Raw genomic sequence first — 13,120 nt, 5'->3', positions numbered from 1 at the left:
TTGTCTGAGCTGTCAGAAAAAAGGGGCTGAGAGCTGAAATTGTACACTGCAGAGCTCAGTGAGGAGAGCTCTGAGAGCTGATTGGAGGGAAGGGACACATCTCTCTTCACACAACACACAGAAACAGAGCTGAGGCTATCAATTTACTGGAAGTGTCCCTCCCCCATCACCATTTTTCTCTTGGTGTCAGGAAAACTTGTCAGAAGTGATCCATGCTGGTAGCAGAGGAATGAGGCAGCAGACAAAAATTACATTTCGTTCTCTGGACAGAGCCAAGTACATACTATAGAGGAATATGCATTGTTCATATTTTATGTCTGAGGTTTACAATCGCTTTAAAATACCTGGTTGTCTTGATTGGGTATGTCCTGTTTTGGGTGACAACACTTTGTCCCTATCTCCCAGTTGCTATTCTGTGTTGTTCTCGGTGAGACAAGGGAGCCAACCTTGTGCAATAATATGCAGCCACAGCTGGAGCACAAGCATATAGACATAAAGAGGCTGCTATATCACTACTGAACTGCAGATAAGGATGAAAAAGGAAAAAGTATTTTCTAAAAAGAAACAAAAACTATATTAAAATATCAAATATCATCCAGGCAGGGTTTATATAAACTATAGATGTGTGCATTAAATGGAAGTAAGGCTTGTGAAAGAAAGAAAGTGTGAAAGTCTATTTGTTTTGTTGCAGGCCACCAAAGCCCACATTAAACTGAACACAAAGAAACTGTATCAGGCAGATGGATATTCTGTAAAGGAGCTGCTGAAGGTAACCACTGTCCTGTACAACGCTATGAAAACCAAAGGTATTGACACTATCCAGGCTGGGGAGGAAGACACATCCAATTTCAAGTTTGATCTGGGAAACAAGGTCAGTATTAATTTCCTATTTGTTTCTTGTTCTTTTATCATTCTTTTAAAATTTTAGCTAGTACCAGCATACCTCTGATGTCCTCTTCTCTGTGCACTGAATAGGGTCCCTGCCAGGGGCGGACTGACAACTCATGGGGCCCCGGGCAATAGGGGATCATGGGGCCCCTGTGTCCTTGCCCAAACTCAAAAAAGCCTATGAAAAAGGTACCAGGGGCATCTCATGGGGCCCCCTACTGACCCCGGGCCCTCGGGCAGTGCCCGAGTTTCCAAATGGTCAGTCCGCCCCTGGTCCCTGCCCTATATTTGGATTGGCACCTTTAGGATTCACAAGGTCTCTGCACCCAACAGTGCTTAATACTTTCAGAGTCAGTTTTCAGTGAAGACATGTATTTGCTTTCTGTGATCTTCTAGTGAACTTTTGACTATCTCAGAGATAGTCAAAAGTTCACTTCGTTCTCTGGACAGAGACAAGTACATACTATAGAGGGACTGCTCTTCTTTTGGTGTGCGAGAGCATCTGCAAGTATTAATGGTTTCACAGCCAATTTCTAAGCCAGTGTGAAGACCCAATTCCCTGATAGGATGAAGGTTGATGGTCTTACAATGCCCTCTCAAAAGGGCTCAAAGGTTGATGGTCTTGCAATGCCCTCTCAAAAGGGCTCAAAGGTTGATGGTCTTGCAATGCCCTCTCAAAAGGGCTCAAAGGTTGATGGTGAAAGTAGGTAGGTGGTCTTTTTCCTGTTCCGTGGGGGCCCCCTCAAGATACCAACGGTCACACCTGGACACAGCTACGAGATCTCGGAAAGTGAATGCACTCAAATCACCTCAGTTGCGATTGCAAACACTTCAGTTTTATTGGCATAACGTCAGGGTTATTATACTGTAGTCTTTAGGCAAACACACCCTCAGACTTTCCAATCAAATACATGTACATTATTTTACCTTAACTCAACAATTATTTGTATGAGGTTTGCATTTTCACTCTTCTGCTTTATCTATCATACCATATCTGCTCTATCGCCCAGGCCATGGCTGTAATCTGACCCAACACCCAAGTTGTGGTTAAAACTTTTCAGAAGTGAGAGTAAACCTTATCTGCTTTTTTGTAAGGGTTTGCAAAAACACTCATTTCTACATGAAGCTGAGATAGACAGTTTTGTTAGTGTGCACACATCTCATATACATATATTAAACTAGCATCTTGTATTAGTGTATACAAAATGGATTCAGTTATATTCCATTTAATCCTTTCAGATGGTCTTGCAATGCCCTCTCAAAAGGGCTCAAAGGTTGATGGTCTTGCAATGCCCTCTCAAAAGGGATCAAAGGTTGATGGTCTTGCAATGCCCTCTCAAAAGGGCTCAAAGGTTGATGGTCTTGCAATGCCCTCTCAAAAGGGATCAAAGTGTCTGAACTAGTTTACTTCAATTCATCATTTGAAAAATTAGGAGACCACAAAGGTAAACCCAAGTCTTACCCTTTCTTCCTATAGTCAATCTAGATATACCTTTAAAGGTTATGGAAGTGTAACCCCCATCCTGTCAGTAGCATGACATGTCTTCACTCCTGAGTTATGAAATTTTCTGAGGTTGTGGTCTGACATGCCTCTCTGGGGTCATGTGATTTTTCCAATGGGCACATTAAACTGGCAGGGAGGATCTAATTGTTGTCTTTTAATAGTTAGTGCCCAGCAATACTTCACGGGACCAATCTGTTGTCTTATATCAATTGGAGGATGATGATTCATATCATTAAGATTTAGATAATTGTTGTCTTATATCAATTATCCAAGAAATAAACTTTCTTGCAACAACTCGGTTCATCCAGAGAAAGACATTTTTATTTGGCTCCAGAACAGTCTAAAATATATTTGCAACAGATGACAAAAAATCAGCTGAATATTTGTAAATATTACAACGAACAACAGCTGTCAGAGTCCCATTTAAGATACTTCATATCAAACATGGAGATACTATACCGTCCAGCGTATCTCCAATCTATGATATGCACCTAGGTAGCTTCCATGCGTGCAATAATGCGAGTTGTGATCTATACCTGTGCTTCCCTTTTAATGAAAGGAAGAAGCTCCCTCTACCAAAATCGATGGTCAATCTACTGTAGTGGTGATTTTCCCACATACTGCAGGTAAACATTGTAATTCGACTTTGAAATGTTCCCATTCTGTGTTTCATTGCAGTACATACTGTGACAGAGGTAGGCTCTGTCACTGTGAGAACATAGAAACATGACACAGGATGCGCATTTAGGGTTAACGCAAAGTTCCAGATTTTCTGAGCAAAGTAAGTGGTGTTTTTGGCTTTCCCTGGATTCTGTGATTCTGGATCGAACTTTCAATCCTGTGTCCTGGTTTTGCCAGATTCCTGCAACCTGTCTGAGCGCACAGGTATGCAGGGGTCATATATAGAGCGTTCTGAGGAAAGCTCAGTGATGTGGCCAGTTTGGAGACCGTTCCCAGTGTGGGAGACAGATGGTCTCAACCTGGGGGTCAGGGGGCCCCAGCCAGGAGACACAGGGTCTCAACCAGGGGGTTAGAGGTACCCCAGCCAGAAGCCAAGAGACAGTGGATCTCACCAAGGGGTCAGAGGTGCCCCAGCCAGAAGCCAGGAGACAGCAGGTCTCAGTTACAGGAGACAGGTTGTGTCCTATCGGGGTGTCAGGAGAGCCCCAATCCATAGGCCAGAGGTGGGCAGTGCAGCTGGGCATTGCGACTACAGACTAGAGAGCCAAATGTCCCATATGGGCCAGAAAACACAGTCAAAGGGACTGGTGAGAGAAGCAGCAGTGCTGCCATCAAGTGAGCCAGGTGGCTCTGCATTTTCATCTATGTATAATGTGTGGAAGAAACCCATGCATGGACAACTGATGCACCTGTGAACTTTGTTTTCCTATGAATAAAAGTGGGCTGCCATGCCCTAAAATACAGTTTGGACTGGCGCCACTCATTGAAAACACCTACTGCTTGAGTTCATTCACCCCAATCCCACGATACTAATATTGCAGAAAATTAGTTAAGGTTTCCTATTGCACATATTTCATTGTCTTCCACTGATGGGAATTGCAGTCCCTGACAGCAGTGAGGTAACACTTGTCTCTTTGTGACATTTCTTCTGTAGATCACAGACCTGAAGATGGCCAGGCAGCTTGCATCTGAAATCACCTCCAAAGGAGCATCACTGTATGATATCTTGGGCAAAGAAGCTGATCTCCGAGTAAGTGTGAAATTATAATTAATGGTTTATATAGCAGCAATATCTCCTGTTTCTGATAAAAAGTAAGTGCTTGCGAACAACATTAAGTAATATTAGTACATAAAAATTTTTTGGAAAAGTACATAAAGCTGCATAGCAAAAAGTATGTCACAAAAAGAGAATATACTCAAAAAACAACATATAGAAGAAAAGGTAGAAAGATAAGGTGTTAAATGTAAAGTAAACGTTTAGTAGTTTTTAACATGTCTTGTCTTTCTTTAAAGTCTTTGTAAACCCTTACATTTACCCAGTGAAGTGACTGGCCTTAGGTGATACACAGAGATACAGAGAAACAAGCCCTCCTGCATAAGTTGTTCCTGTTTATCTGCAGTCTTCTCTTCTCCACCTTAATTCGGAGTGCTGAATTTTTAAAGGTTGTCTGACAGTTTGGAAAACAGGAGGCGGAGAGCTGAAATTACACTCTGCAGAGCTCGGTGAGGAGAGCTCTGAGAGCTGATAGGAGCGAAGGGACACGCCCCCCTTGGTGTCAGGAAAACTTACAATGTAGTCTGTACAGTAGAGCAAGTACTGTATTTGCTGAAACGTGGGCGTAGGCATGGCTCAATCCTATGTGTATTTTTGAAATGTAAAGTGGCTGTAAACCCCATATACTTTGTACTTGTCTCAATTTAAAAACACTAAAGATCATTTCTTTCTTCTGCTTTGTACCTATGTTAACAGCATGAGTCACTTCGGATGAGTTTTTCTGACACCAAGAGAAAAATCGTGACGGGGAGGGACCTCCAGCTGTTTGACAACCTCAGCTCTGTTGCTGTGTGAAGGGGGTGTGTCCCTTCCCTCCAATCAGCTCTCCTCACTGAGTATATCTTCAGCGCTTTGTCCCCTGCTAGAGCTGAGAGATCCTGTGTAAATTCTGCACTATGAATGGATGTAGGGGACAGACAGCCGTAGATAAATGGGTACAACATATGTAGGAGGATTTGTTTCATCTCTGTGTATCACTTGAGGTCAGTCACTTCACCAGGTATATGTAAGGATTTACAACCACTTTAAAGGAAAGTATAGTATATTTTCAAAATCTGCTCCTTCCCCAGTGCCCTATTTGAGATTATTTTTGGCAAAAAGTATGTCACACATACAGTGTGCTATGGAGATAATAGTGCCTTGAAAAAAGTATTCATACCCCTTGAAATTTTCCACATTTTGTCATGTTCCAACCAAAAATGTACATGTATTATATTGGGATTTGATGCGATAGAATAATACAAAGTGGCACATAATTGTGAAGTGGAAGGAAAATGATAAATGGTTTTCAAAATGTTCTACAAATAAATATCTTAAAAGTGTGGCATGCATTTGTATTTCGCCCTCCTGAGTCAATACTTTGTAGGACCCCCTTTCTCTGCAATTACAGCTGCAAGTCTTTTTGGGGATGTCTCTACCAGCTTTGCACATGTAGAGAGTGAATTTTTGCCCATTCTTCTTTTCAGAATAGCTCAAGCTCTGTCAGATTGCATGGAGAGCGTCTGTGAACAGCAATTTTCAAGTCTTGCCACAGATTCTCAATTGGATTTAGGTCTGGACTTTGACTGGGCCATTCTAACACAGGAATATGCTTTGATCTAAACCATTCCATTGTAGCTCTGGCTGGATGTTTCGGGTCGTTGTCCTGCTGGAAGGTGAACCTCCACCCCAGTCTCAAGTCTTTTGCAGACTCTAACAGGTTTTCTTCTAAGATTGCCCTATATTCGGCTCCACCAATCTTCCCATCAGCTCTGACGAGCTTCCCTGTCCCTGCTGAAGAAAAGCATCCCCACAACATGATGCTGCCACCACCATGTTTCACAGTGGGGATGGTGTGTTCAGGGTGATGTGCAGTGTTAGTTTTCTGCCACACATAGCATTTTGCCTTTAGGCCAAAAAAATTTAATTTTGGTCTCATCTGGCCAGAGCACCTTCTACCACGTTTGCTGTGTCCCCCACATGGCTTCTTGCAAACTGCAAATAGGACTTATGGCTTTCTTGCAACAGTGGCTTTCTTCTTGCCACTCTTCCATAAAGGCCAGATTTGGGGAGTGCACGACTAATAGTTGTCCTGTCGACAGATTCTCCCACCTGAGCTGTGGATCTCTGCAGCTCTTCCAGAGTTTCCATGGGCCTCTTGGCTGCTTCTCTGATTAATGCTCTCCTTGCCTGGCCTGTCAGTTTAGGTGGACGACCATGTCTTGGTAGGTTTGCAGTTGTACCATACTCTTTCCATTTTCAGATGATTGACTAAACAGTGCTCTCTGAGGCGTTCAAAGCTTGGGAAATTTTTTTATAACCTATCCTTGCTTTAAACTTTTTCCACAACTTTATCCCGGACCTGCCTGGTGTGTTCCCTGGTTTTCATGACGCTGTTGGTAACTAATGTTCTCTTACAAACCTCTAAAGGAGCTTCACAGGACAGCTGTGTTTATACTGAGATTAAATTATACACAGGTGGACTTTATTTACTAATTAGGTGACAATTGGTTCCACTAGATTTTAGTTAGAGGTATCAGAGTAAAGGAGGCTGAATACAAATGCACGCCACACTTTTCAGATATTTATCATTTATTTATCATTTTCCTTCCACTTCACAATTATGTGCCACTTTGTGATGGTCTATCACATAAAATCCCAATGAAATACATTTATGTTTTTGGCTGTAACATGACAAAATGTGGAAAATGTCAAGGGGTATGAATACTTTTTCAAGGCACTGTATATATTGCAGAGTAGCTCATAGCTGATTATACCCAATATTCTTAAAGCAGGCAGAATAATGAACTTTGACAACCATGTTTATTATCAACTTGCGCAGCAAGGTATATTTGACAAACATTGGTCAAAATTTTTATATTTATATGGAAATTAACAAGTCATCACCGACTATTTTTTTTTCTTTTTGCCTGGCACAGCCTGAAATCCTTTTTTTATGATCTGTAATACCAGAAAGTCTCAAAATGGTCAAAAGAGGGGTTAACTCACTGTGATTTATTACGTTTCATGAAGAGGGTCAGCCACACGCTTGTCGCTGACACAGAGATGTGTATAATTAAATGGGTGAATCTGAGATCCCAGGCAAAGCACAGCCAGGGCACACAAAGACAGCCATGAAGCTAGTGTGTGCTCATTACTCATGGCGACTAATGAATCGAATGTGATGTATTACATTACTCCTATGCACTCCTGTGCCCCCCCTCCCCAATGTAGCAAAGGGTTTTAAATAGCCAGTGCATGGCTGTACGTCACAAGAACCAATCTCCGGTGTATTCAGAGAGGTTCAGACTACAAGCCTTCTAAGTGGGAGACAACCTGCGGGGAGCATATGTTTTTTTTTTTTATGACATCATTCAGATTCTGATTTTTTTCACAACTTTCGCAACTTTTTTCATAATTACATCCAATTTTTAAAGGCAAAATGTATTCTTAGTCTGAATCAGAGGTCCCTCTCCTTTTTTTAGCAGATATACTACAAAGGAAATATAAAACTAACAAAATACTTTATAGTTCAATTTTTTTAAATAAGCTACAACCTCAATCCCAATAAAGTTAGGACGCCATCCTTTTCAAGATAATATGCTTAGATCCAGGATGTGATATTGTATTTCCTGAATTCTGCATAACAAACAGAGACACTTCTATAATGATATATCCAGGAGAAAAGGCTGTCAAATCGCTTGACGGATACAAATATACGACCCCCATTATAAAAAAGTCGGGACGCTGTGTAAAATCTACATACAAACAGAATGCATTGATTCGCAAATCTCCTAACCCCATATTTTATTCACAATAGAAAATAGAAAACATATCAAATGTTAAGTCCTCATGCACACTGGACATTTTTACAGCGGCTGTTTTCGGCTATTGACATTTTTTTCTACCACCAGTAACACCCCAGCATGTTATCCTGTGTGTCCATGCACACATAGACTGTAATCAGCATTTTTTTCTACCACCAGTAACCCCCCAGCATGTTATCCTGTGTGTCCATGCACACATAGACTGTAATCAGCGGTTTTTTCTACCACCAGTAACCCCCCAGCATGTTATCCTATGTGTCCATGCACACATAGACTGTAATCAGCATTTTTTTCTACCACCAGTAACCCCCCAGTATGTTATCCTATGTGTCCATGCATACATAGACTGTAATCAGCGTTTTTTTCTACCACCAGTAACCCCCCAGCATGTTATCCTGTATGTCCATGCACACATAGACTGTAATCAGCGGTTTTTTCTACCGCCAGTAACCCCCCAGCATGTTATCCTGTGTGTCCATGCACACATAGACTGTAATCAACGTTTTTTGTCAGGAAAACAACCCCAGGATTAGTGGGTTTCTAGAGTTTTTTTAGCATAGTTTTCTAACGCTGAAAAACGCGGTAAAACGCCACAAACTGGCCTTTTTGGACTTTTTTTGACCCCCCAAAAAATAATTAAAAAAAGAAAAAAAAAATGCAGCTAAACGCTATGCAAAAATGCTAAAAAAACTCACGTTTTTAATGTGACTTTGCACAGATAATGTTACCAGCATTATCAAAACGCCCTGTGTGCATGGAGCCTTAAATTGAGAAATGTACTGTTTTATGGGACAAAAAAGGTAGTTTTAAAAAAAAATACAGGGCCATGGTTACCACAGTGTAGCATTCCCTTTTCTTTTAACAACACTCTGTAAATGTCTGGGTACTGAGGAGACCAGTTACTGCAGTTTTGGGAGAGGAATGTTGTCCCATTCTTGCCTAATATAGGATTCTAACTGCTTAAGGCTCCATGTACACTGCAGCTGATAAACTCACATTCAGGAGCTTTTCAGTATTTTTTTTCAGCAGCCCCTGAACTCTCCCTAATGTTTTCCTATGTGTCCATGTACACATCCTCGTTTACAGGCAGTTGAGTTTACAGTCGTTTTTTTGAATGCACCAAACTTGCGTTCAGGAGTAGATTTTATCAGCGTTTCAAACGCCAAATGCTTGTAAAACGCGGCTAACAGCGTTTATAAGCATTTGCGATTGGAAATTTTTTTTAACTCTTCCATTTCCAGATGCTGTCCAGAGCCTTATTTCATCATGAAAAATGCATGCAAAGCGTTTTCCCGGTACTCAAATAGACCTGGTACACCATACTTTGAGGTTTCGCATAAAAGAAAATATGTTAGACACTGCTGCAATAATTTCTGCACAGAAATCAGCTGGAACACATCCAAACACCACAAAAAAAAAAAAAAGAACGCTAATCTCAACAAATTCTGCTCTCCCTGTGCCTACTCTTTTTTCTCTCAACAGTCTGAAATAGTTAATTATTTACCATTTTCCAGTGCGTTCTGGGCATTTGGGAGGTTCTCCTGTGCTTATCTTTAAAAAATACTTCTGAACGCAAACGCTCATAAACACGGTATGCAAATGCGGCAAAACTGATGTTCTTTAACTTGCGTTTTCCTGCTGTCAATTTCCAGCGTTCAGAAGAGTTCTCCAAATGCACCGTGTACATGGAGCCTAACAGTCCAGGGTCTTTTTTTGTCGTATTTTTCGTTTCAAGATGCCTCAAATATTCTGAGTTGGTAAATGGTCTGGACTGCAGAAAGGCAAGTTAAGCACCCAGACTCTTCTACTAAGAAGCCATGCTGTTGTCACAAATGCAGTACGTGGTTTAGCGTTGTTCTGTTAAAATATGCAAGGCCCTTCCTGAAAAAAACATGGTCTTGACAGGAGCATGTGCTGCTCTAAAACCTGGATGTATCTTTCAGCATTAATGGTGCCTCTCCAGATGTGCAAGCTGCCCATTCTGTACGCACTAATGCACCCGCATACTATCAGAGATGAAGGCTTTTTAACTAAACGCTGATAACAAGTCAGAAGGTCCCTTTCCTTTTTAGTTTGAAGGATGGGGCACCCATGCTTGCCAAAAAGAATGTAAAATTTCGATTTGTGTGACCACAGAACAGTTTTTCACTTTGCAACAGACCATTTAAATGAGCCTTGGTCCAGAGAAGATGTCGGCATTTCCGGATCACGTTTAGATATGGCTTCTTTGCATGAAAGAGCTTTACCTTACATTTTTGGATGGCATGGCAAACTGTGTTCAAGGACAGTGATTTTTAGAAATATTTCTGAGCCCATGCAGTGGCGTCACAGAATCATGGTTTTTAATGCAGTGCCAGAAAATCAGACATCTATTATTGCATTTCAGCCCTGTCCCTTGAACAGAGATTTCTCCAGATTCTCAGAATTGTTTGGTGCTCTTATGTACTGTAGATGACTATATACTGTATTTAAAGTGTTTGCAATTTTACATTGAGAAACATTATTCTGAAATTGTTTGACAATTTTTGATGCAGCTTTTCATAGATTGGTGAACCTCTGTCCATCTTTACTTCTGAGACACTCTGACTCTCTAAAATACCTTTTTTTATACTTAATCATGTTACTAAGCTGTTTCCAATTACCTATATGTTGCAAAATGTTCCTCCAGCTCTTCCTTGTTAGTACCACTTACTTAGCCAGCTTTTTGTTGCCATGTCCCAACTTTTTTGAGACGCTGCTGTCATCAATTTGAAAATTACTTTATTTTTTCTTAACCACTTGCCCTCCTGATGATTTACCCCCCCTTCCTGACCAGGCCACTTTTATGGTGCTGCGTTACTTTAACTGACAGTTGCGCAGTCATGCAACGCTGCACCCATATGAAATGTTCGTCCTTTTTTCTCTTAAATTGAGCTTTCTTTTGGTGGTATTTCAACGCCTGTGGGTTTTTTATATTTTGCGCTATAAAAAAAAAGACCGACAATTTTGAGAAAAAACAATATTTTTGATTTTTTGCTATTAAACATGTCCAGTAAAAAATTTAAAAAACAAATTTCGTCATAAATTTATGCCAAAATGTATTCTGCTACATGGCTTTGCTGAAAAAAATCCCAATACGTATAAATTAATTGGTTTACATGAAATTTATAGCGTTTACTTATGGCGGTATATATATACTGGAATTTGTTTTTTTTTTTTTTTTTATACTAGTAATGGCGACGATCAGTGATTTATTGCGGGACTGCGGTGGGCATTCTGACACTGGGGGGAACTGACTTGGTGTCACTGACATCCCCAGTGACACCAATACAGTGATCAGTGCTAAAAAAAAAAGCACTGACACTGTACTAATGGCACTGGGCAGGAAGGGGTTAACATGAGGGGCGATCAAAGGGTTAACTGTGTTCTGTGAGTGTTTTACTGAGGGGCGGTGTGTTGGTTCTTCACTGTAAGCACACTACTCTGGATGGCTGTGCTGTGCACAGCCATCCAGAGCAGTGTGCCTGAACCAACACGGAGGAGGAGTGTTAGTAAACAAAGCAGTCCTCTCTTTCGGAGATGCTCGGTAATCACCGGGTGCTGGCAGGTAATCAGCGGCCCGTTGATTAACAGACGCGGCCAAGAATGGAGTCGCGGATAGGGCGTGCATGTGGCTCATGCGCTCCCCTACCCGGAATTACAAATTCACGTGTGTGTGTGTATGTATGTATGTATATACAGTCAGGTCCATAAATATTGGGACTGCGACACAATTCTAACATTTGTGGCTCTATACACCACCACAATGGATTTGAAATGAAATGAACAAGATGTGCTTTAACTGCAGTCTGTCAGCTTTAATTTGAGGGTATTTACATCCATATCAGGTGAACGGTGTAGGAAATACAACGATTTGCATATGTGGCTCCCACTTGTTAAGGGACCACAAGTAATGGGACAGAATAATAATCATAAATCAAACTTTCACTTTTTAATACTTGGTTGCAAATCCTTTGCAGTCAATTACAGCCTGAAGTCTGGAACGCATAGACATCACCAGACGCTGGGTTTTATCCCTGGTGATGCTCTGCCAGGCCTCTACTGCAACTGTCTTCTGTTCCTGCTTGTTCTTGGGGCATTTTCCCTTCAGTTTTGTCTTCAGCAAGTGAAATGCATGCTCAATCGGATTCAGGTCAGGTGATTGACTTGGCCATTGCAGAACATTCCACTTCTTTCCCTTAAAAAACTCTTTGGTTGCTTTTGCAGTATGCTTTGGGTCATTGTCCATCTGCACTGTGAAGCGGCGTCCAATGAGTTGTGAAGCATTTGGCTGAATATGAGCAGATAATATTGCCCGAAACACTTCAGAATTCATCCTGCTGCTTTTGTCAGCAGTCACATCATCAATAAATACAAAAGAACCAGTTCCATTGGCAGCCATACATGCCCACGCCATGACACTACCACCACCATGCTTCACTGATGAGGTGGTATGCTTAGGATCATGAGCAGTTCCTTTCCTTCTCCATACTCTTCTCTTCCCATCACTCTGGTACAAGTTGATCTTGGTCTCATCTGTCCATAGGATGTTGTTCCAGAACTGTGAAGGCTTTTTTAGATGTCGTTTGACAAACTCTATTCTGGCCTTCCTGTTTTTGAGGCTCACCAATGGTTTACATCTTGTGGTGAACCCTCTGTATTCACTCTGGTGAAGTCTTCTCTTGATTGTTGACTTTGACACACATACACCTACCTCCTGAAGAGTGTTTTTGATCTGGCCAACTGTTGTGAAGGGTGTTTTCTTCACCAGGGAAAGAATTCTTCGGTCATCCACCACAGTTGTTTTCCGTGGTCTTCTGGGTCTTTTGGTGTTGCTGAGCTCACCAGGGCGTTCCTTCTTTTTAAGAATGTTCCAAACAGTTGTTTTGGCCACGCCTAATGTTTTTGCTATCTCTCTGATGGGTTTGTTTTGTTTTTTCAGCCTAATGATGGCTTGCTTCACCGATAGTGACAGCTCTTTGGATCTCATCTTGAGAGTTGACAGCAACAGATTCCAAATGCAAATAGCACACTTGAAATGAACTCTGGACCTTTTATCTGCTCATTGTAATTGGGATAATGAGGGAATAACACACACCTGGCCATGGAACAGCTGAGAAGCCATTACTTTTGGTCCCTTAACAAGTGGGAGTCACATATGCAAACTGT

General features: G+C 41.4%; 1 protein-coding gene across 2 annotated transcripts in view; it reads left to right on the top strand.

Annotated features, from left to right (window-relative positions):
- The window catches only part of IFT38 (intraflagellar transport 38), a 175,602-nt gene that overhangs the window by 48,490 nt on the left and 113,992 nt on the right, over positions 1 to 13,120 (top strand). For both annotated transcript variants that reach the window (XM_089659974.1, XM_089659975.1), the window contains exons 4-5: positions 692 to 871; positions 4,008 to 4,103. In XM_089659974.1, the coding sequence (XP_089516100.1) occupies positions 692 to 871; positions 4,008 to 4,103 (276 nt within the window). The remainder of the gene's footprint in view (positions 1 to 691; positions 872 to 4,007; positions 4,104 to 13,120) is intronic.

Source organism: Staurois parvus, unplaced genomic scaffold (assembly GCF_062004578.1).
Source record: "Staurois parvus isolate SC_StPar_1 unplaced genomic scaffold, SC_StPar_1.0 ptg001193l, whole genome shotgun sequence".
Lineage (NCBI taxonomy): Eukaryota > Metazoa > Chordata > Amphibia > Anura > Ranidae > Staurois > Staurois parvus.
This window is presented reverse-complemented; position numbering and strand designations above follow the sequence as displayed.